Source organism: Dreissena polymorpha, chromosome 8 (assembly GCF_020536995.1).
Source record: "Dreissena polymorpha isolate Duluth1 chromosome 8, UMN_Dpol_1.0, whole genome shotgun sequence".
Lineage (NCBI taxonomy): Eukaryota > Metazoa > Mollusca > Bivalvia > Myida > Dreissenidae > Dreissena > Dreissena polymorpha.
Genome location: NC_068362.1, coordinates 20,829,670 through 20,854,286, shown reverse-complemented (window position 1 = coordinate 20,854,286; position 24,617 = coordinate 20,829,670). Strand labels below are relative to the sequence as shown.

Genomic DNA, 24,617 nt, shown 5'->3' with positions numbered 1-24,617 from the left:
AGACTGCAAAGACATCTACACATTTTCTTGTGGTTAAAAGGAAGATGTCAAGAGTCAAAAGTGGTACTTGAATGACAGGCAACACACATTTGACAACAGACAATGACTTATCACAATATCCCATACCTTAGAACTTAAACCACAGTTCATAATCTGTGATTGGGCTGCATGCCACTGAGGCTGTGGCTGTTATTGATATCAAGTGTATCTTACCTGACAAGACTTGGCTTGTAAGTATTGACTTGACAACTATCCCAGCTGCAGTTACTTCCACCTCAACAAGTTGGAGGTCAGTACAGGTCCAGTGGCTGACTTGAGTTCAATTCCTGCTGCTCACTTGACAACTATTCCAACCTCAGTCACTTCCACCAAGACATGATGGAGGTCTGTATAGTGTCTTACTTAAGTTCTGTTACCATTACTCTCTAGACAACTATTCCAAGCAGTCAATGTCACCTTGACAATTTGGATCTTGTCACTAGATTTCCAGGATCTGATTTCAATTCAATTATTAATTCTGCTGCTCAATAGAAACTATAACACTTACAATCACTTCCATATGGACAGGAAACGAGGTAACTAGACGTCCTTTGTCTGGCTAGAATTCCATTTATTCTCAATACCCACATAACATCTTTCACTGGCTGACCAATCTGTCTTCAGTACATCAACTGTTAATATACAAAAACAAAAATAAATGAAATAATGCATCTGATTTTTGTAAGTAAAATTATTTGTAAAGAAATTCATTTTGTTCTCTACGTACTAAGAAGACCATCTGTTAGGGCAAAAAAGTGCACCTAAAAGATAAGCAGGTTTTTGCAAAAAATTCATACCTGTATCTATTTATATTCTTTATTGCTGTGAAACCATTATTATTCGTCAGACATTAATTTTCGTCTGTTTCGTCCTTCGACCAATGGACGAATTCAAAATCCTAACGAACGATCATGTCACATAATATTATTTGAAACAAATAAGACTGAATTACCGTAGGCATGAGGCATTTAAATCCAGCGTAATCCACGCATATACACAGGGCTCAAAATTAACACTCGCACACTCGCAAAATGCGAGTAAAAATTGCAAGGTAAGTTATAAGCCACTATTATTTTTTGCAAGTAAAGAAATAGTGAAAAAAAACGAGTTATATTGCTAAATGCGTTTGACGGCGTGAATGCTAAATATTCGATACGTAATTTACGATCGTATAAAAAACGTAAATATTAATGAAACGGCCTCCATCAACGAAATCGCAAATGCAACATACATAAAATACGACTACATAAATATACGTATTTTGTAACCGATAAACATAGTGACGCAGTCTAAAAAAAATGCATGACGTAGTTATCGCGCGTTCTGTCAGCAGACGTAAACATCGCTTAAAGTAATGATGGCGACTGAGCCTGTGGTCAAACGGATGAAAAACAAAAACTGGAACGCATCGGAAACGACAATTCTTGTCGAACGGTGTGTTGAAGGGTATAGCCTTCTGTTTGGAAGTCATTCGCCTTCGGTAACGGAAGGGAAAAAGGATTTGTTTTGGAAGGAAACAATTGAAATGTGAGTTGACAACTTGTTCATTTTGTTGATCTTAAAGTTGAAGTTAAATTTATCGCATATTTTCATATTCATGAGTTAAACTATATTGCTTAGAGTAGTCGTTTTTGTTCTTTCTATGCAGAAAGGCGATTGAAGCTCGATTAGCAGTTTCATATCGATTTATTTAGGCCTAGGAAATTATTAAATTCTGGCTCACAATAACTTGAATGAGACATACGTAATGCATTGTCATGTCATGTCAGTAATGTTGTTGTTCAATTATCTTATATTTTATTTCAAGAATGTATAAGATACACATGCCAAAAACATGTACAGTACATGGTTCTGGGCTCGTTTCTCTATAGCTGAGCAACCAAAATTTTAAAGATGTTGTTATAAGTTGCTTTGTGCCTACTTACTGTCTCATGGTATAAATAATTGATTTCTCAGATAAAAGTTTTCAATGTTATTTAATTCCATGCAGGATAAATGCAGTTGGACCCGGGAGAAGTTTGCATGAGGCAAAAAGAAAATGGGTGGACCTAAAAGTAAGTTGTATGTGTGTGTGATTTATGTTTCATTCAATTTTCAACAAAGCATTAAAGTGGTTTTTTTTTCCATATGCCATATAAATATGCAGTATTTTAAACCTCAGTGTAAATTTCATGTGTCTTAATAACTTGTAATTGCTTCTATGATGTTGACAATTCTGTTGTATATTGATGTTTATATTATGCTTTCCGGTGGTTTATAGAAAAATATTAGTGAAATAAAACTGGTATTCCACTGTTTTAAACAGTGAAAAATAACAGTGTGATATGACGTCATTTTTTCAACGAAATGACGTCATAAATCCAGCGAAAGTATCCAGTTTAACTCATTAACAATGTAAATAAACAGTGAAAAAAAACATAAAATAAAAAGAAAATTTGTTCGATTGATGGAATATCGATTTTATTTCACTCGAGATCATAGAAAATATATATTTTCACTCGTGACTGCGCCACTCGTCAAAATATTGTTTTCTATGATCACTCGTGAAATAAAATCGATATTCCACCGAATCCAACAAATATCCTCTATATATTTATTGATACAAATACATTTTATTGTAAGTGTAGTCAAAATAAATGTTATATTTGTTAGAGTTCCACAAAGGCCAAAGAAAAAAAATTAAAAAGGAAGTGGGAAAAACAGGTGGTGGACCTGCGCCAGACAAGTTGACACCACTTGAAGAAAAGGTAGTTATAAATTTAATTTGTGAACATTAAACAATGAATTTCACTCTAGACAATAATTCCTATTCATTAATTTTGATTCCAGACTGTATTGCAAATTTCTGTACATCAACATTGACAGTAGAATTTTTTTAGTTATATTACTATAATTATGGATTAAGTTCTTGAACATTTAACTTACCACAATCTATCAGCCTTGTTCAGGCCATGAGGTAAATATGTAGGTCTGTTGTTTTTTCTTTTTGACTCTAACTAGATCCCATATCAATTTTTGTTTTAAGTTTACATCTTTTATGAAGGGAACTTTTTAAATGGATCAACGACAATTTCAGGTGCTGACTGTCATTCCGAAAGCGTCCATTGAGGGTGTCACTGCAGAGGGGGATGTTTTTTTAGACAATCTTAAAGGTAATCTGAATAATTAATATACATAAACAACCAGCATATAATAAAAATCCTCATGAGATGTTAGCTATAAGCAAAAATAGCATATTGTCTAAGAAAAGCGAAAATCCATGTTTTATTTTTAGCTCGGCTGTTTATGAAGACAACCCGAGGTATTGTCATAGCCAGCTCGTCATCCGCCGTCTGCATCATCCAAAAACTTTGACATTGGCTAATAACTTTTGCAATATTGAAGATAGCAACTTGATATTTGGCATGCATGTATAATTCATGGAGCTACACATTTTGAGTGGTGAAAAGTTAAAGTGAATGTAATCCCTAAGGTCAAGGGTTAAGGTAAAAAAAAAACTGCCCCCACAGCCGAGCGTTTGCATCCCATTTGCGGTGCTCTTGTTAATCTAAGAGACACAATGACAACATGAAAATGTTGTGAACCCTCTTTTATAAAATTGAGCTTATGAAATAGCATAAATATGTTACTATTTACTAATTAATCTGTAGTTTTTAATACAATATCACTCCTAATTGAGTACAAGGAAATGAACAAGATAAAAAAAAGAAAACGTACTAGCATTTCCTTGAGCACAATTGACTGGTAGGATTATTAATATATGAATAGTTGAAGTAGGTTTGCATTGCCTTATTGATTCCATTTTGACTTTATTTTCAGAATCCTCCATTGAGGAGAAATTTGAGACTGAAGAAGTGCAATGTACACACAATGGTAATATTTTGTGTTCATTGTGTTTATTGTTTAGGTCATTGTGTCAGCCTTTTCAAGAAAATCAATTAAAACTTCAGTTATTGAACATATGTTTATTTCATTTTTTCTCTAGTGATCAATATTATATGTGTTTTAGTTATCAATATAACATTATTTAGGGCTTCTGCTGTCGTTTGCCATATTCGCCAATGTCATTATATATTACTTTAAAAAGCCTTTTCAGTAGGAATGCTTTTTGCCTTTCTGTATTATATATCAATTGTCCACAATAATTTATGATACGTATTGTAAATCAACATAGATTTATTACAATTGTTGCTGCAAAACTGTGTTACAATCACAAATGCAGTTTTGATTTCTTTCTTTTCCAGAAAACAAAATGGTTTCACTGGCTGAAAATGTTGCACCACTTCAATTGACTGAAAATTTAAAAACTCAAACAGAAGTTGCATCAAGCAGCTGTATTAAATTAGAAAACAAAAAACAGAAGACAGACACAACAAATAGTTATTATTAGTTGTTTCTATTAATTATTGTGAAGCTGGCTACTTATAATTTCCAACAGTTAAAATATAGCAATTTGTGTTTTCTATTTTTTCTTCATTTGTCATTTTACTCTTGGTTATATGGAGATAAAGTATTGCTGTATTTTTAATTACACTTTATTACATAAACCTTTTAACCAGGGTATGAACTTGTGGGTCTGTGTATTTAAAAAAAATATTTTTCTACATCATTAAACTGAAGGATGTAATTTGGGCATTAGTGTCGCACACAAATGTTAAGTTTAAATTCATAAATCTATATAAATTTCAAAATACATAAAATAACTTTCAGAATCAATACCAGGTCATGTAGACTTATTTTTGTGTCTTATTATTGTGTTAACCACAAATGATACATGAATGTGCCATATGTTTTGTTTAAAATATAATTTTGTTGAATGAATAAAGTATAATGTATTTTATTTATTTACTTGCAGCCACATGTCAAGCATGTAGGAGCAGTGTGACGAAAACCCAGGAGGAGATGCTGATTGCATCAAGAGAAAGAAATACCATACTGAAAGACATTAACAAAAATCTCGAGGAACTGGTTTCTTTAAAGAAAATGAAATTCTTAAATGCGCAATTGTTTCCCGAATTGTAAATTGGTTTTAACTGTGATGATGTTAAGTGTTAAGTGTTTCTATGAACCGTATAAACTAAATGATGTAATTTTATTATTAATTGTCAGACGAGTTATTACACTGTGCCCAGTTGGTATATTGTAATTTCTAAATAATAATAAATACATGTGAATGTTCTTTATGTTTTATTAATTGAATATAAGTATAGTTGCAATTGTAATCAAAAACCATACATATCATTAGGATAAAAATGCCTATAAAATTACTAAAAACTTGCACAGGTAGATTAATAATTTAGGAAGTACAATATACCAACTCCGCATGGTGTTGTAATTCATCTGACAATTTATAATAAAACTAAATAAAAATATTAGAAAAAACTCTAAATAAATGTAAATGTTCTTCTGTTTTATTTATTGAATACAAGTGTAATTGGAACTGTTATCAAAAACCGTACACATTATTATGCTAAAAATGTCTATACAAATACTAAAAAATTCCATTGTTAAATTAGAGATTAAACTATATATAACAGTTTATAACAGTAGCTAAAAACCTTTTACAGAGCATCATACCAAGGCCAATGCAAATGTTCAGTATCAAGCCAATCGGTCAATTCTTTGACGAGTTATTGATCTGAAACGATTTTCATACCTATTTTGTGAATACGTTATAATACCTGTGACCTTCAACTTTGACCTAGAGTCCTGAAAATCAATAGGCGTCATCTGTCGGTCATGACCAATGTCCCCATGAACTTTCCTAACCCTAAGCATTCGTGCGTTATCATCTGGAAAACAATTTACTGCTTCGAGTCACTGTGACCTTGAACTTTGACCTAGTGATCTAAAAATCTATAGGGGTCATCTGGCAGTCATGATCAATGTAACTTTTAAGTTTAATGATCCTAGCCGTAAGAATTCTTGAGTTATCATCTGGAAACTTAAGAGTACCCGGGGTACATGCAAATAGTACCCTAGCCGACAAAGACCAATCAAGCCTTTAATATTGAAAATACCAAACACAAACAGTATTTTGATGCCATATTGATTTTCATGATAATGATGGTATAATCACCATTCAATTTTTTTTGAGAAACCCGCTAAATAAACGTGTGATTTTCAACATCTTTGAGATTAAGAACTGTTCGATCACAACTTGTAGATGTATTACACGTTCAACATTGGCGGGTGGTGTAAATAAGTCATCATTTTTGCCATCAATAAGTACACGTCAACAAAGATTTTAATGAGTTAAACATAAATCATTTATAAAGCAACACAACGATTTAGGATAAACTTACAGTAACCCTTTGCATGCTGGGAAATTTGTCGTCTGCTAAAATGTCGTCTGCTGAATTTGTAAAATAAGCATTTTCTTCATTTTTTTTCAAAGAATACTATCAGAATAGCAAACAGTTTGGATCCAGATGAGACGCCATGTTCTGTGGCGTCTCATCTGGATCCAAACTGTTTGCAAAGGCCTTTTAAATTCGGTTCCCGCACTGAAAGGGTTAATTATCAACTGAAAAAAGTTAAATTATCTAAGTATATAATGGGCCATAATTCTGTCAAAATGCTAGTCAGAGTTACATAACTGCCTGCACAGTCCCCTTATGATAGTTAGTAAGTGTTGCAAGTATGAAAGCAATAGCTTTGATACTTTAGGAATAAAAAGAACCTAAACACAAAACTTACACAAATTTTCAATTTTATAAGTATAACAAGAGATGTGTTTGTCAGAAACACATTGCCCCCTATTGCGCCCATTTGAAATCTTGAACGACACTTGACGCATATGCATTTAACCCTTTTTCTCTGAGAAATCATTCAGCACACATTTTTAACCAGATTTTCCGAAGGAAAAAACTGGTTATTAGATTGGCGAATGCGGGCTGGCTGGCTGGCTGGCTGGCGGGCGGAACAAGCTTGTCCGGGCCATAACTATGTCGTTCATTGTCAGATTTTAAAATCATTTGGCACATTTGTTCACCATCATTGGACGGTGTGTCGCGCGAAATAATTACGTTGATATCTCCAAGGTCAAGGTCACACTTTGAGTTCAAAGGTCAAAAATGGCCATAAATGAGCTTGTCCTGGCCATAACTATGTCATTCATTGTGAGATTTTAAAACCATTTGGCACATTTGTTCACCATCATGGGACGGTGTGTCGCACGAAAGAATCACGTCAATATCTCCAATGTCAAGGTCGCCACGACTAAAAATAGATTTTTTTTTAAAACAAACTTACAAAGGGGGTTAATTTTGTTTGTTCATTTCAAAAGTTCAGTTTGAGTTTTCTCCCTTTATCAGATTTTTTTTCACAAAGAAAACCTGGTTTTGTGACAATTTTGTCCCTTGTATAGACTTGTTTTGTCTTTATCAGCTGTAAATGAACACACATTTTTAAGACTTGTTTTGTCTTAATCAGATTTAAATGAACACACATTTTTAAGACTTGTTTTGTCTTTATCAGATGTAAATGAACACACATTTTTAAGACTTGTTTTGTCTTTATCAGATGTAAATGAACACACATTTTTAAGACTTGTTTTGTCTTTATCAGATGTTAATTAACACACATTTTTAAGACTTGTTTTGTCTTTATCAGATGTTAATTAACACACATTTTTAAGACTTGTTTTGTCTATGTCTCAGAGCGCGTCACAATATATCCCTTCTTCTTCGAAGGGGGGGGGGGCATAAAAGAACTAACATTTAACGAAACAGTTCAATCAGCTGCTGCCTCTTGTTGACTGCTGCTCCCTGCACTGGTCATTGTTTGGAACCTCCTGCTCAATCTCGTCCCCAACTTCTTCGTCTATCAGAGGGACGTTTAATTCCAAGCACAGGTTGTGCAGGCGCATGCAAACTGTTGCAATTTCGCAGCACTTATTAGGCTGGAAAGGCAAGCATCCACCAGTGCGATGCAGACATCTAAAAATTAACCCAAATCTTTATTTAACATAGCAATTAGATACTCAAAGATGCAGGGGGCACTCCTCGTTAAAAAATCTGCACCAAAATTTTCGACATTTTATATGACTAAAATTTGCGGTTTTCAATGAGATCCATTTGATGTCAATATAAAGGAATACAGTATGTTTCTCTATGAAACAAATTGTCAATAGCTTATAAAAACATGTTATTTGTTTCTGTATTCACCATTTATGCCCAATTTAATTTAAATACACTGGAACAATCGCTTTCATATAAAAAGAGGATACACATAATGTTTATGGGCCACGATCTGTGAAAAAGGTGGTTTAATGCATGTGCGTAAATTGTCATCCCAGATTATCCTGTGTAATCCGTTAAGGCTAATCAGGGCAGACACGTTCTCTATAACAGGATTTTTGTCATGATGAGTCTCCCTTTAAACGAACAAGAGATGTTTGTCATAAACACGATGCTGGCTTTGAAATAAAATTTCAATTTATAATTTGGCAGGTTTAAAAATTATTTCCCTTTTATTAGTTCCCTCAGAATGTACTTTTTTACTTTTGACCTTGAAGAATGACCAGACAGTTCAAATGCTATATGCCACCCTACAGGGGGCATAAAAATACAATAAAAACAGAGTGTGTCACCCTTGATTGGCCTGTGCAGACTGCACAGTCTTATCTGGGATGACACTTTACGCACATGCATTAAACCCTCTTTTCACAGAGTGAAGATCATATTTAAGAGTTTAAATAAAATGAATAAGAATATCATTTTATTTTAACCCAAAAATCCACAAGTTACTGGTATGCACAATGTTGTTTTTTGAACAAATATACATTATTGGAAAAATCCTCATTCATTAAAAAAAATCTTAATTAAGTCATGAATTCAAACATTTGAGTATGTAAGCTGAAACTAATGATTATATAGAAGTTGACAAGTGTCGCGATGAGACTTATACTTCGCTGCTTATATAATAAATTACCTAAATCGTGATTTCAAAACACCAAATGCTCGTTCTACGACTATCCGTCCTCTACATAAATGGTCGTTGTAGGCTTGCCCACCATCATTGGAGGGATGAGGTACAGGGGTCATGAGGTAGGTCCTTAATGGATATCCGCTATCCCCTAGCAGATGACCCACATCATTGGTGCTCAGATATTCCTGTAAATTAAACTATTTTATTGAACAGTCACTTTGTCTATGATATAGCATCTCAATAAGTTTCACCAACCTAGCTTAAGTATATTTTATTTTATGGTAAATTAAATAAATGCAACTAGGTTACCTTTACGCCACTGCTATCAAACACCGCAGCATCATGAGTCGCACCAGGCCATCTTGACACGACATCTGTGAACCTTAAAGAATAGTACATGATTGTGTAAGTTTGAACCAGGTTTTAAAGATAACCACAGTACATACTTTGCATTGACTCTGCCAATGTCTTTATCTGATAATGGCGGAGGTCCTGAAAAATAATATGAAGGCACTTCTGTGAACACAAGTTAAAATTGACTCTCCTTTCTCAAGATGCAGCATGTTTTTTTTCTTTTAAGATATTATGGGCATTTTTTACTGTTGAATTGAGCTGAAAAGAATAAACAGGTCAAAAGAGTTAGGTAAAATGTTGTAACAGACCATTTATCTGCTATAATTCATCTTGCCACCAGTTGTTTATAACAAGAACTGTCAGATGACAGCGTGCTCGACTATTCGAGTGCTTGACAGTATAACGTAAGCCATCATGGAGAGGAGGGTATACTTTGGGGGTGTGTCATTTAATTTAATATTCAATTATCTAAGTATAAAGGGGCCATAATGTTTTTTGGGCATGTACATAAATAAACACTATTTGATGATGACAATTGCGCTTGATTCAATTTATGGTATGTCTCTTTTATATATTATTTGATGATAAAAAATCATAATACTATATTTACATTTACCTCATGTTGGCGTCAACGACAGCCTGTACATTAATGGCATGGAACCCCTTCCTGCACACATAGGCCTCTTCAGCCTCAGCAGGTTTGATAATGGGTACAAGGGTCCCGTCGACTGCCCCAACTACATTTGGCAGCTGACATTTTCTGAAAAATTCCTGCTTGACAAGCAGAACAGCTGGTCCTTGTGGAAATCTAAAAATATAAATATATTTTTATATAACTGAGTATAAAATTGAAAATAAAAATAATTAAGTGAGCATTATTAAAATAGTTTTATTACAATTTAAGATCATCATATTGTAGCTACAGGTTGTAGCTCTTAAATGAAAGTCTATTACATTATTTTGTATAAGCTTAGGTTAAGGTCTTAATGAGGCTTGATCATTTTCAATTCTAAATAATTTAAATGATCCGATGAGAAGTTTGAACCAGGTTTTAAAGATAACCACAGTACATACTTTGCATTGACTCTGCCAATGTCTTTATCTGATAATGGCGGAGGTCCTGAAAAATAATATGAAGGCACTTCTGTGAACACAAGTTAAAATTGACTCTCCTTTCTCAAGATGCAGCATGTTTTTTTTCTTTTAAGATATTATGGGCAATATTGCAAAAGTATTCATAAAATAAGCGATTTGGGCCACATATATTTGACCTCTGACCTTGAAGGATGACCTTGACCTTGACCTTTCACCACTCAAAATGTGCAGCTCTATCAGATACACATGCATGCCAAATATCAAGTTGCTATCTTAAATATTGCAAAAGTATTCATAAAATGAGCGATTTTGGCCACCTATATTTAACCTCTGACCTTGAAGGATGACCTTGACCTTGACCTTTTACCACTCAAAATGTGAAGCTTTATGAGATACACATGCATGCCAAATATGAAGTTGCTATCTTTAAAATAGCAAAAGTTATTGCAAAATGTTAAAGTTGGCGCATACAGACCAACCAACAGACCAACAGACCAACCAACCAACCAACCAACAGACAGGGCAAAAACAATATGTCCCCCACTACTAAAGTGGGGGACATAAAAATATTTTAATGTTACTGACTATAACGGGTTGATACGTACATGTATGATTTTGCTTCTCATTTAATAAAGTGACAATATCAAGGCCGACACACTTGAAATATGAAGGATATTCTGTCCTTTGGCCTATGTCTATCAATACAGTGTATATAAATACGATCGGCAACTTCCGAAACCAATCGGAAAATGTTGACAGGCACAAAATGTTTTCAAAATTCTTATTTCTGCAAATATTCTACCACATAATGACATTGCTTGTGTATACCAATAAATAAATGATTTTCAAGCAATAGCACGTTGATTTCAATCAGGAACACTGTCTATAACCGTGAAAACAAATATTCCAATCTTTTTGGTTTACAATTTTTGTGATGTAAATAGCTTGTATGTAACATGGAATTGAATGTTCTGTCAGATAAGTGTTTCGACTTTCTGGAGTGGGTGATTTCAGACTGTTTAATCCAACTAGAAAAGAGCTCTTAAACGTTAGTTAGACTCATGTTAAGTGAAGTAATAAAAAACCACTTTTTGTCAACAACGAAAATGTGACCTCCCTTGTTGTATCATGCTACATTTGGAAATGGAAGTGACATATTATACGAGTAATGCCAGTCCAAGGGAGATAACTGATAATTAAATTTTTTACCAAACTTCTCTGTTTGTCCAGGAAATATTACTTAATTTCACTTCATGGAATTGTAGAAGTTCTTAATGTCTTTATTAAACTGAAATACAAACTGAATATACTTTTAGACATAAACTAAAGTCATAAACATGATGTTTGAGGTAAATATATATATATAATATTGAATTTATGAAATACTCATTCAAAATAATTTGACCACATTAATATTGGTGATAAATAACAGGCTTGATAATGAATTGCTTAGAACAACTTGCTATTATCTGGAATTAATAAATAATTGTCTTAAACTTCAATGTTCAACACAAATTTCCAACACACAGTATCAAATATGGATTTCTTCTCTATTGGGTAAAGACTGCAAAGACATCTACACATTTTCTTGTGGTTAAAAGGAAGATGTCAAGAGTCAAAAGTGGTACTTGAATGACAGGCAACACACATTTGACAACAGACAATGACTTATCACAATATCCCATACCTTAGAACTTAAACCACAGTTCATAATCTGTGATTGGGCTGCATGCCACTGAGGCTGTGGCTGTTATTGATATCAAGTGTATCTTACCTGACAAGACTTGGCTTGTAAGTATTGACTTGACAACTATCCCAGCTGCAGTTACTTCCACCTCAACAAGTTGGAGGTCAGTACAGGTCCAGTGGCTGACTTGAGTTCAATTCCTGCTGCTCACTTGACAACTATTCCAACCTCAGTCACTTCCACCAAGACATGATGGAGGTCTGTATAGTGTCTTACTTAAGTTCTGTTACCATTACTCTCTAGACAACTATTCCAAGCAGTCAATGTCACCTTGACAATTTGGATCTTGTCACTAGATTTCCAGGATCTGATTTCAATTCAATTATTAATTCTGCTGCTCAATAGAAACTATAACACTTACAATCACTTCCATATGGACAGGAAACGAGGTAACTAGACGTCCTTTGTCTGGCTAGAATTCCATTTATTCTCAATACCCACATAACATCTTTCACTGGCTGACCAATCTGTCTTCAGTACATCAACTGTTAATATACAAAAACAAAAATAAATGAAATAATGCATCTGATTTTTGTAAGTAAAATTATTTGTAAAGAAATTCATTTTGTTCTCTACGTACTAAGAAGACCATCTGTTAGGGCAAAAAAGTGCACCTAAAAGATAAGCAGGTTTTTGCAAAAAATTCATACCTGTATCTATTTATATTCTTTATTGCTGTGAAACCATTATTATTCGTCAGACATTAATTTTCGTCTGTTTCGTCCTTCGACCAATGGACGAATTCAAAATCCTAACGAACGATCATGTCACATAATATTATTTGAAACAAATAAGACTGAATTACCGTAGGCATGAGGCATTTAAATCCAGCGTAATCCACGCATATACACAGGGCTCAAAATTAACACTCGCACACTCGCAAAATGCGAGTAAAAATTGCAAGGTAAGTTATAAGCCACTATTATTTTTTGCAAGTAAAGAAATAGTGAAAAAAAACGAGTTATATTGCTAAATGCGTTTGACGGCGTGAATGCTAAATATTCGATACGTAATTTACGATCGTATAAAAAACGTAAATATTAATGAAACGGCCTCCATCAACGAAATCGCAAATGCAACATACATAAAATACGACTACATAAATATACGTATTTTGTAACCGATAAACATAGTGACGCAGTCTAAAAAAAATGCATGACGTAGTTATCGCGCGTTCTGTCAGCAGACGTAAACATCGCTTAAAGTAATGATGGCGACTGAGCCTGTGGTCAAACGGATGAAAAACAAAAACTGGAACGCATCGGAAACGACAATTCTTGTCGAACGGTGTGTTGAAGGGTATAGCCTTCTGTTTGGAAGTCATTCGCCTTCGGTAACGGAAGGGAAAAAGGATTTGTTTTGGAAGGAAACAATTGAAATGTGAGTTGACAACTTGTTCATTTTGTTGATCTTAAAGTTGAAGTTAAATTTATCGCATATTTTCATATTCATGAGTTAAACTATATTGCTTAGAGTAGTCGTTTTTGTTCTTTCTATGCAGAAAGGCGATTGAAGCTCGATTAGCAGTTTCATATCGATTTATTTAGGCCTAGGAAATTATTAAATTCTGGCTCACAATAACTTGAATGAGACATACGTAATGCATTGTCATGTCATGTCAGTAATGTTGTTGTTCAATTATCTTATATTTTATTTCAAGAATGTATAAGATACACATGCCAAAAACATGTACAGTACATGGTTCTGGGCTCGTTTCTCTATAGCTGAGCAACCAAAATTTTAAAGATGTTGTTATAAGTTGCTTTGTGCCTACTTACTGTCTCATGGTATAAATAATTGATTTCTCAGATAAAAGTTTTCAATGTTATTTAATTCCATGCAGGATAAATGCAGTTGGACCCGGGAGAAGTTTGCATGAGGCAAAAAGAAAATGGGTGGACCTAAAAGTAAGTTGTATGTGTGTGTGATTTATGTTTCATTCAATTTTCAACAAAGCATTAAAGTGTTTTTTTTTTCCATATGCCATATAAATATGCAGTATTTTAAACCTCAGTGTAAATTTCATGTGTCTTAATAACTTGTAATTGCTTCTATGATGTTGACAATTCTGTTGTATATTGATGTTTATATTATGCTTTCCGGTGGTTTATAGAAAAATATTAGTGAAATAAAACTGGTATTCCACTGTTTTAAACAGTGAAAAATAACAGTGTGATATGACGTCATTTTTTCAACGAAATGACGTCATAAATCCAGCGAAAGTATCCAGTTTAACTCATTAACAATGTAAATAAACAGTGAAAAAAAACATAAAATAAAAAGAAAATTTGTTCGATTGATGGAATATCGATTTTATTTCACTCGAGATCATAGAAAATATATATTTTCACTCGTGACTGCGCCACTCGTCAAAATATTGTTTTCTATGATCACTCGTGAAATAAAATCGATATTCCACCGAATCCAACAAATATCCTCTATATATTTATTGATACAAATACATTTTATTGTAAGTGTAGTCAAAATAAATGTTATATTTGTTAGAGTTCCACAAAGGCCAAAGAAAAAAAATTAAAAAGGAAGTGGGAAAAACAGGTGGTGGACCTGCGCCAGACAAGTTGACACCACTTGAAGAAAAGGTAGTTATAAATTTAATTTGTGAACATTAAACAATGAATTTCACTCTAGACAATAATTCCTATTCATTAATTTTGATTCCAGACTGTATTGCAAATTTCTGTACATCAACATTGACAGTAGAATTTTTTTAGTTATATTACTATAATTATGGATTAAGTTCTTGAACATTTAACTTACCACAATCTATCAGCCTTGTTCAGGCCATGAGGTAAATATGTAGGTCTGTTGTTTTTTCTTTTTGACTCTAACTAGATCCCATATCAATTTTTGTTTTAAGTTTACATCTTTTATGAAGGGAACTTTTTAAATGGATCAACGACAATTTCAGGTGCTGACTGTCATTCCGAAAGCGTCCATTGAGGGTGTCACTGCAGAGGGGGATGTTTTTTTAGACAATCTTAAAGGTAATCTGAATAATTAATATACATAAACAACCAGCATATAATAAAAATCCTCATGAGATGTTAGCTATAAGCAAAAATAGCATATTGTTTAAGAAAAGCGAAAATCCATGTTTTATTTTTAGCTCGGCTGTTTATGAAGACAACCCGAGGTATTGTCATAGCCAGCTCGTCATCCGCCGTCTGCATCATCCAAAAACTTTGACATTGGCTAATAACTTTTGCAATATTGAAGATAGCAACTTGATATTTGGCATGCATGTATAATTCATGGAGCTACACATTTTGAGTGGTGAAAAGTTAAAGTGAATGTAATCCCTAAGGTCAAGGGTTAAGGTAAAAAAAAAACTGCCCCCACAGCCGAGCGTTTGCATCCCATTTGCGGTGCTCTTGTTAATCTAAGAGACACAATGACAACATGAAAATGTTGTGAACCCTCTTTTATAAAATTGAGCTTATGAAATAGCATAAATATGTTACTATTTACTAATTAATCTGTAGTTTTTAATACAATATCACTCCTAATTGAGTACAAGGAAATGAACAAGATAAAAAAAAGAAAACGTACTAGCATTTCCTTGAGCACAATTGACTGGTAGGATTATTAATATATGAATAGTTGAAGTAGGTTTGCATTGCCTTATTGATTCCATTTTGACTTTATTTTCAGAATCCTCCATTGAGGAGAAATTTGAGACTGAAGAAGTGCAATGTACACACAATGGTAATATTTTGTGTTCATTGTGTTTATTGTTTAGGTCATTGTGTCAGCCTTTTCAAGAAAATCAATTAAAACTTCAGTTATTGAACATATGTTTATTTCATTTTTTCTCTAGTGATCAATATTATATGTGTTTTAGTTATCAATATAACATTATTTAGGGCTTCTGCTGTCGTTTGCCATATTCGCCAATGTCATTATATATTACTTTAAAAAGCCTTTTCAGTAGGAATGCTTTTTGCCTTTCTGTATTATATATCAATTGTCCACAATAATTTATGATACGTATTGTAAATCAACATAGATTTATTACAATTGTTGCTGCAAAACTGTGTTACAATCACAAATGCAGTTTTGATTTCTTTCTTTTCCAGAAAACAAAATGGTTTCACTGGCTGAAAATGTTGCACCACTTCAATTGACTGAAAATTTAAAAACTCAAACAGAAGTTGCATCAAGCAGCTGTGTTAAATTAGAAAACAAAAAACAGAAGACAGACACAACAAATAGTTATTATTAGTTGTTTCTATTAATTATTGTGAAGCTGGCTACTTATAATTTCCAACAGTTAAAATATAGCAATTTGTGTTTTCTATTTTTTCTTCATTTGTCATTTTACTCTTGGTTATATGGAGATAAAGTATTGCTGTATTTTTAATTACACTTTATTACATAAACCTTTTAACCAGGGTATGAACTTGTGGGTCTGTGTATTTAAAAAAAATATTTTTCTACATCATTAAACTGAAGGATGTAATTTGGGCATTAGTGTCGCACACAAATGTTAAGTTTAAATTCATAAATCTATATAAATTTCAAAATACATAAAATAACTTTCAGAATCAATACCAGGTCATGTAGACTTATTTTTGTGTCTTATTATTGTGTTAACCACAAATGATACATGAATGTGCCATATGTTTTGTTTAAAATATAATTTTGTTGAATGAATAAAGTATAATGTATTTTATTTATTTACTTGCAGCCACATGTCAAGCATGTAGGAGCAGTGTGACGAAAACCCAGGAGGAGATGCTGATTGCATCAAGAGAAAGAAATACCATACTGAAAGACATTAACAAAAATCTCGAGGAACTGGTTTCTTTAAAGAAAATGAAATTCTTAAATAGCGCAATTGTTTCCCGAATTGTAAATTGGTTTTAACTGTGATGATGTTAAGTGTTAAGTGTTTCTATGAACCGTATAAACTAAATGATGTAATTTTATTATTAATTGTCAGACGAGTTATTACACTGTGCCCAGTTGGTATATTGTAATTTCTAAATAATAATAAATACATGTGAATGTTCTTTATGTTTTATTAATTGAATATAAGTATAGTTGCAATTGTAATCAAAAACCATACATATCATTAGGATAAAAATGCCTATAAAATTACTAAAAACTTGCACAGGTAGATTAATAATTTAGGAAGTACAATATACCAACTCCGCATGGTGTTGTAATTCATCTGACAATTTATAATAAAACTAAATAAAAATATTAGAAAAAACTCTAAATAAATGTAAATGTTCTTCTGTTTTATTTATTGAATACAAGTGTAATTGGAACTGTTATCAAAAACCGTACACATTATTATGCTAAAAATGTCTATACAAATACTAAAAAATTCCATTGTTAAATTAGAGATTAAACTATATATAACAGTTTATAACAGTAGCTAAAAACCTTTTACAGAGCATCATACCAAGGCCAATGCAAATGTTCAGTATCAAGCCAATCGGTCAATTCTTTGACGAGTTATTGATCTGAAACGATTTTCATACCTATTTTGTGAATACGTTATAATACCTGTGACCTTCAACTTTGACCTAGAGTCCTGAAAATCAATAGGCGTCATCTGTCGGTCATGACCAATGTCCCCATGAACTTTCCTAACCCTAAGCATTCGTGCGTTATCATCTGGAAAACAATTTACTGCTTCGAGTCACTGTGACCTTGAACTTTGACCTAGTGATCTAAAAATCTATAGGGGTCATCTGGCAGTCATGATCAATGTAACTTTTAAGTTTAATGATCCTAGCCGTAAGAATTCTTGAGTTATCATCTGGAAACTTAAGAGTACCCGGGGTACATGCAAATAGTACCCTAGCCGACAAAGACCAATCAAGCCTTTAATATTGAAAATACCAAACACAAACAGTATTTTGATGCCATATTGATTTTCATGATAATGATGGTATAATCACCATTCAATTTTTTTTTAGAAACCCGCTAAATAAACGTGTGATTTTCAACATCTTTGAGATTAAGAACTGTTCGATCACAACTTGTAGATGTATTACACGTTCAACATTGGCGGGTGGTGTAAATAAGTCATCATTTTTGCCATCAATAAGTACACGTCAACAAAGATTTTAATGAGTTAAACATAAATCATTTATAAAGCAACACAACGATTTAGGATAAACTTACAGTAACCCTTTGCATGCTGGGAAATTTGTCGTCTGCTAAAATGTCGTCTGCTGAATTTGTAAAATAAGCATTTTCTTCATTTTTTTTCAAAGAATACTATCAGAATAGCAAACAGTTTGGATCCAGATGAGACGCCATGTTCTGTGGCGTCTCATCTGGATCCAAACTGTTTGCAAAGGCCTTTTAAATTCGGTTCCCGCACTGAAAGGGTTAATTATCAACTGAAAAAAGTTAAATTATCTAAGTATATAATGGGCCATAATTCTGTCAAAATGCTAGTCAGAGTTACATAACTGCCTGCACAGTCCCCTTATGATAGTTAGTAAGTGTTGCAAGTATGAAAGCAATAGCTTTGATACTTTAGGAATAAAAAGAACCTAAACACAAAACTTACACAAATTTTCAATTTTATAAGTATAACAAGAGATGTGTTTGTCAGAAACACATTGCCCCCTATTGCGCCCATTTGAAATCTTGAACGACACTTGACGCATATGCATTTAACCCTTTTTCTCTGAGAAATCATTCAGCACACATTTTTAACCAGATTTTCCGAAGGAAAAAACTGGTTATTAGATTGGCGAATGCGGGCTGGCTGGCTGGCTGGCTGGCGGGCGGAACAAGCTTGTCCGGGCCATAACTATGTCGTTCATTGTCAGATTTTAAAATCATTTGGCACATTTGTTCACCATCATTGGACGGTGTGTCGCGCGAAATAATTACGTTGATATCTCCAAGGTCAAGGTCACACTTTGAGTTCAAAGGTCAAAAATGGCCATAAATGAGCTTGTCCTGGCCATAACTATGTCATTCATTGTGAGATTTTAAAACCATTTGGCACATTTGTTCACCATCATGGGACGGTGTGTCGCACGAAAGAATCACGTCAATATCTCCAATGTCAAGGTCGCCACGACTAAAAATAGATTTTTTTTTAAAACAAACTTACAAAGGGGGTTAATTTTGTTTGTTCATTTCAAAAGTTCAGTTTGAGTTTTCTCCCTTTATCAGATTTTTTTTCACAAAGAAAACCTGGTTTTGTGACAATTTTGTCCCTTGTATAGACTTGTTTTGTCTTTATCAGCTGTAAATGAACACACATTTTTAAGACTTGTTTTGTCTTAATCAGATTTAAATGAACACACATTTTTAAGACTTGTTTTGTCTTTATCAGATGTAAATGAACACACATTTTTAAGACTTGTTTTGTCTTTATCAGATGTAAATGAACACACATTTTTAAGACTTGTTTTGTCTTTATCAGATGTTAATTAACACACATTTTTAAGACTTGTTTTGTCTTTATCAGATGTTAATTAACACACATTTTTAAGACTTGTTTTGTCTATGTCTCAGAGCGCGTCACAATATATCCCTTCTTCTTCGAAGGGGGGGGGGCATAAAAGAACTAACATTTAACGAAACAGTTCAATCAGCTGCTGCCTCTTGTTGACTGCTGCTCCCTGCACTGGTCATTGTTTGGAACCTCCTGCTCAATCTCGTCCCCAACTTCTTCGTCTATCAGAGGGACGTTTAATTCCAAGCACAGGTTGTGCAGGCGCATGCAAACTGTTGCAATTTCGCAGCACTTATTAGGCTGGAAAGGCAAGCATCCACCAGTGCGATGCAGACATCTAAAAATTAACCCAAATCTTTATTTAACATAGCAATTAGATACTCAAAGATGCAGGGGGCACTCCTCGTTAAAAAATCTGCACCAAAATTTTCGACATTTTATATGACTAAAATTTGCGGTTTTCAATGAGATCCATTTGATGTCAATATAAAGGAATACAGTATGTTTCTCTATGAAACAAATTGTCAATAGCTTATAAAAACATGTTATTTGTTTCTGTATTCACCATTTATGCCCAATTTAATTTAAATACACTGGAACAATCGCTTTCATATAAAAAGAGGATACACATAATGTTTATGGGCCACGATCTGTGAAAAAGGTGGTTTAATGCATGTGCGTAAATTGTCATCCCAGATTATCCTGTGTAATCCGTTAAGGCTAATCAGGGCAGACACGTTCTCTATAACAGGATTTTTGTCATGATGAGTCTCCCTTTAAACGAACAAGAGATGTTTGTCATAAACACGATGCTGGCTTTGAAATAAAATTTCAATTTATAATTTGGCAGGTTTAAAAATTATTTCCCTTTTATTAGTTCCCTCAGAATGTACTTTTTTACTTTTGACCTTGAAGAATGACCAGACAGTTCAAATGCTATATGCCACCCTACAGGGGGCATAAAAATACAATAAAAACAGAGTGTGTCACCCTTGATTGGCCTGTGCAGACTGCACAGTCTTATCTGGGATGACACTTTACGCACATGCATTAAACCCTCTTTTCACAGAGTGAAGATCATATTTAAGAGTTTAAATAAAATGAATAAGAATATCATTTTATTTTAACCCAAAAATCCACAAGTTACTGGTATGCACAATGTTGTTTTTTGAACAAATATACATTATTGGAAAAATCCTCATTCATTAAAAAAAATCTTAATTAAGTCATGAATTCAAACATTTGAGTATATAAGCTGAAACTAATGATTATATAGAAGTTGACAAGTGTCGCGATGAGACTTATACTTCGCTGCTTATATAATAAATTACCTAAATCGTGATTTCAAAACACCAAATGCTCGTTCTACGACTATCCGTCCTCTACATAAATGGTCGTTGTAGGCTTGCCCACCATCATTGGAGGGATGAGGTACAGGGGTCATGAGGTAGGTCCTTAATGGATATCCGCTATCCCCTAGCAGATGACCCACATCATTGGTGCTCAGATATTCCTGTAAATTAAACTATTTTATTGAACAGTCACTTTGTCTATGATATAGCATCTCAATAAGTTTCACCAACCTAGCTTAAGTATATTTTATTTTATGGTAAATTAAATAAATGCAACTAGGTTACCTTTACGCCACTGCTATCAAACACCGCAGCATCATGAGTCGCACCAGGCCATCTTGACACGACATCTGTGAACCTTAAAGAATAGTACATGATTGTGTAAGTTTGAACCAGGTTTTAAAGATAACCACAGTACATACTTTGCATTGACTCTGCCAATGTCTTTATCTGATAATGGCGGAGGTCCTGAAAAATAATATGAAGGCACTTCTGTGAACACAAGTTAAAATTGACTCTCCTTTCTCAAGATGCAGCATGTTTTTTTTTCTTTTAAGATATTATGGGCATTTTTTACTGTTGAATTGAGCTGAAAAGAATAAACAGGTCAAAAGAGTTAGGTAAAATGTTGTAACAGACCATTTATCTGCTATAATTCATCTTGCCACCAGTTGTTTATAACAAGAACTGTCAGATGACAGCGTGCTCGACTATTCGAGTGCTTGACAGTATAACGTAAGCCATCATGGAGAGGAGGGTATACTTTGGGGGTGTGTCATTTAATTTAATATTCAATTATCTAAGTATAAAGGGGCCATAATGTTTTTTGGGCATGCACATAAATAAACACTATTTGATGATGACAATTGCGCTTGATTCAATTTATGGTATGTCTCTTTTATATATTATTTGATGATAAAAAATCATAATACTATATTTACATTTACCTCATGTTGGCGTCAACGACAGCCTGTACATTAATGGCATGGAACCCCTTCCTGCACACATAGGCCTCTTCAGCCTCAGCAGGTTTGATAATGGGTACAAGGGTCCCGTCGACTGCCCCAACTACATTTGGCAGCTGACATTTTCTGAAAAATTCCTGCTTGACAAGCAGAACAGCTGGTCCTTGTGGAAATCTAAAAATATAAATATATTTTTATATAACTGAGTATAAAATTGAAAATAAAAATAATTAAGTGAGCATTATTAAAATAGTTTTATTACAATTTAAGATCATCATATTGTAGCTACAGGTTGTAGCTCTTAAATGAAAGTCTATTACATTATTTTGTATAAGCTTAGGTTAAGGTCTTAATGAGGCTTGATCATTTTCAATTCTAAATAATTTAAATGATCCGATGAGAATGAATTGACTTGAATTGCTATGATATAAATAACAAGAGCTGTGTTTGTGAAACACAATGCCCCCGACTGCCCGCTTTGAAGCCATATCTTTGACCTTGAAGGATAACACACACCTTTCACCACCCAAAATGTGCAGCTCCATGAGATACACATGCATGCCAAATATCAAGTTGCTATCTTGAATATTGCAAAAGTTATTACCAAGGTTTAAGTTTTGTGACAGACACAAACAGTGACAGACAAGCCAAAAACAATATACCCTGATTATGCGATCTGGGGGCATACAAACTCAAACATGCAAGTAAAAATGATTCAAATAAGCGCAAGATATATATATCAGGAAGAAAACATCAGAAAATGGAAAATATGATATACTCTGGGTTTATCCTAAAATAAATGAATCTTCATTATGCATAGCACAAACAACTTTATCATCCATATATTGTGAGCCTACAGTTATACGCATACAAAAATAAATGATACATTAAGTACATTTTTGGAATGGGTCTGGAATATTAAGGCAAATACCTGATATTTTTCAACTTTTGATTTACAGCTGAGATGAACTTTTGTAAAATCTGACAGAAGCTCGACTTGCTTATTCCGTGGATATCACCCACTTCCGAGTAAAAATCTCCCTTAGCAAGGTACCTCAATGATGCTAAAATCTATAAATAAAAGAATTAATTATATATATGATTTTTCATTTTCACATTACCAAAACAAACAAAGGGAACAAATGCACAAAAAGGGAATATGATAAAAATAAATACTTTAAATGGCTTTAGGGTAGATCTTAATGGGATTGTAGAGTTATATGGCATAATTGGGCACTGCAGACTTGGGTGCAGTATTGAATTATCTTATAAATAAATTGTTAGCAAATGAAAACAATATAGAAACAAACACAAACAGTATTTTGATGTCATCATAATTATATGCATAGTAATTTTCTTAATCATGATGGTATTATCACCATTCAATTTATTTTAAGAGACTCTTTGGATAACCTTATGATTTTAAAGACATTTGTTGTTTTGGTAAGTATTTTTCAATCACAACTTGTAGAAGTATTACAAGGTCATCATTAGCGGGTGGGGTAAATAAGTCTTCATTTATTTTCTTCGATAAATTCACATCGACGAATATAAAATGAGTAAAACAATAATTATGATTAAGCACCACAACAATTTAAGATAAACCTAATTATCAATATAAGCTTTTATTCATTAAAGATACAAAAGTCATCGTTTGATTGTTTTGCGGTTAAATGTGTGTTGTCAATTGCTATGTAAACAAACTTGTAATGGGCAACTACTCTAAAGTTGTAAGGTTAAATTCTACTTTGTTGGTTGAAAATAAATACAATTTTATAACTATAATTGCGTAAATCAAAAGTTTCTTCGCACTTTTTACATACCTGTGTGACGGGATCAATGGCATGAGATCGCCGGCAAGTTGGTGTTATTTCTTCCCCAATCAAAACCACCAAACGCTCTATACCGCCCCTACTTTAACGATATCTGGATACAATGTCCTCATCTCTTAAGTTTTCGAGAACTATTCTCTCTCTAAACAGCCTTGGAATCGGTACTTTGCGTCTTCTTTCATCGTCGACGAGGAAAACGACCGCCATTTTTACGTTAATTTACGGTTGCCCTTACCCAGTCGTATATTTATGTATGAAATTTATGTAAGATAAATTTACGATTTGCTTGATGAAACGCTATTTCACTGAAACGTCGTAATTTATGTAAATCGTAATTTACAACTAGTCGTAAATCGTTGATGAAACGGCTCGCAGGCAACGGAATCGTCCGAGCGGAAGAGGAACGCCAGCGTCCCTTTGACGTTACGTGTTTTCCACGAGTTTCCCACGTCACCGCCGACTTTCCCATCGACAACAGCCCAAGCGAAGGAGAATGACGACAACGATAATTCGTTGATTTTGGTTATTGAAATTACCGTACCATGCGTTGTCGCTGTTGTCGTCTGCGTTTGTCTTATAGTGTTTCTCGTACGACATAGGTTAGCCAAAGCGGCGCAAACGAAGTACGCGATAAAAGAGGTCGAGAAATCTCGGTCGCTTCATCGACGATCCATCAGCATGTTATCGTCAACGCCAATAAATCCGTACGATCTGGCGAGAGCTTACGCGAAGTTATCCATCGACGTAATCATCGGAGAAACGGAGAAACCGCTAAACGACGACTATTCCAAGTTGCGTTATTCGTTGAACGACTACGCTGACGTCACCGATACTTTGACGCCGACG

The 24,617-nt window shown here is 33.7% G+C and overlaps 2 protein-coding genes across 4 annotated transcripts; one reads left to right on the top strand and one right to left on the bottom strand.

Moving 5' to 3' along the window:
- The first annotated feature begins 1,385 nt into the window (after positions 1-1,385).
- On the top strand, positions 1,386-17,405 carry LOC127842292 (uncharacterized). Of its 3 annotated transcripts, XM_052371723.1 has the most exons (8): positions 1,386-1,566; positions 2,030-2,093; positions 2,692-2,786; positions 3,116-3,191; positions 3,859-3,912; positions 4,284-4,418; positions 4,895-5,092; positions 17,081-17,405. In XM_052371723.1, the coding sequence occupies exons 2-7, from the start codon at positions 2,078-2,080 to the stop codon at positions 5,059-5,061; spliced, it is 543 nt and encodes a 180-aa protein (XP_052227683.1). In that variant the 5' UTR covers positions 1,386-1,566; positions 2,030-2,077; the 3' UTR covers positions 5,062-5,092; positions 17,081-17,405. The 3 variants fall into 3 exon arrangements, 2 of the variants coding, with proteins under 2 accessions (XP_052227683.1, XP_052227682.1); XR_008031534.1 differs by lacking the exon at positions 17,081-17,405 and having other exon boundaries at positions 3,116-3,250; positions 4,895-5,424; XM_052371722.1 differs by lacking the exon at positions 17,081-17,405 and having other exon boundaries at positions 4,895-5,424.
- Positions 6,499-23,978, bottom strand: LOC127840367 (putative nuclease HARBI1). Its single transcript, XM_052368777.1, has 6 exons — positions 23,937-23,978; positions 22,871-23,010; positions 21,922-22,113; positions 21,260-21,332; positions 8,974-9,155; positions 6,499-7,979 (listed from the first exon to the last, which is right to left on the bottom strand). The coding sequence occupies exons 1-6, from the start codon at positions 23,976-23,978 to the stop codon at positions 7,778-7,780; spliced, it is 831 nt and encodes a 276-aa protein (XP_052224737.1). The 3' UTR covers positions 6,499-7,777.
- Positions 23,979-24,617: the final 639 nt, after the last annotated feature.

What these genes read in the sequence shown, in the direction of transcription:
- LOC127842292 (XM_052371723.1), top strand. An exon ending in TGACACCACTTGAAGAAAAG is followed by an intron (nt 2,787 to 3,115) that starts GTAGTTATAAAT and finishes CGACAATTTCAG; the next exon opens with GTGCTGACTGTCATTCCGAA. An exon ending in TTTTTTAGACAATCTTAAAG is followed by an intron (nt 3,192 to 3,858) that starts GTAATCTGAATA and finishes CTTTATTTTCAG; the next exon opens with AATCCTCCATTGAGGAGAAA.
- LOC127840367 (XM_052368777.1), bottom strand. Translation starts at nt 23,978, where the DNA reads ATGGCGGTCGTTTTCCTCGTCGACGATGAAAGAAGACGCAAA. An exon ending in GTCGTTGACGCCAACATGAG is followed by an intron (nt 21,333 to 21,921) that starts GTAAATGTAAAT and finishes CTATTCTTTAAG; the next exon opens with GTTCACAGATGTCGTGTCAA. An exon ending in GTTTTGAAATCACGATTTAG is followed by an intron (nt 7,980 to 8,973) that starts GTAATTTATTAT and finishes GTTAATTTTTAG; the next exon opens with ATGTCTGCATCGCACTGGTG.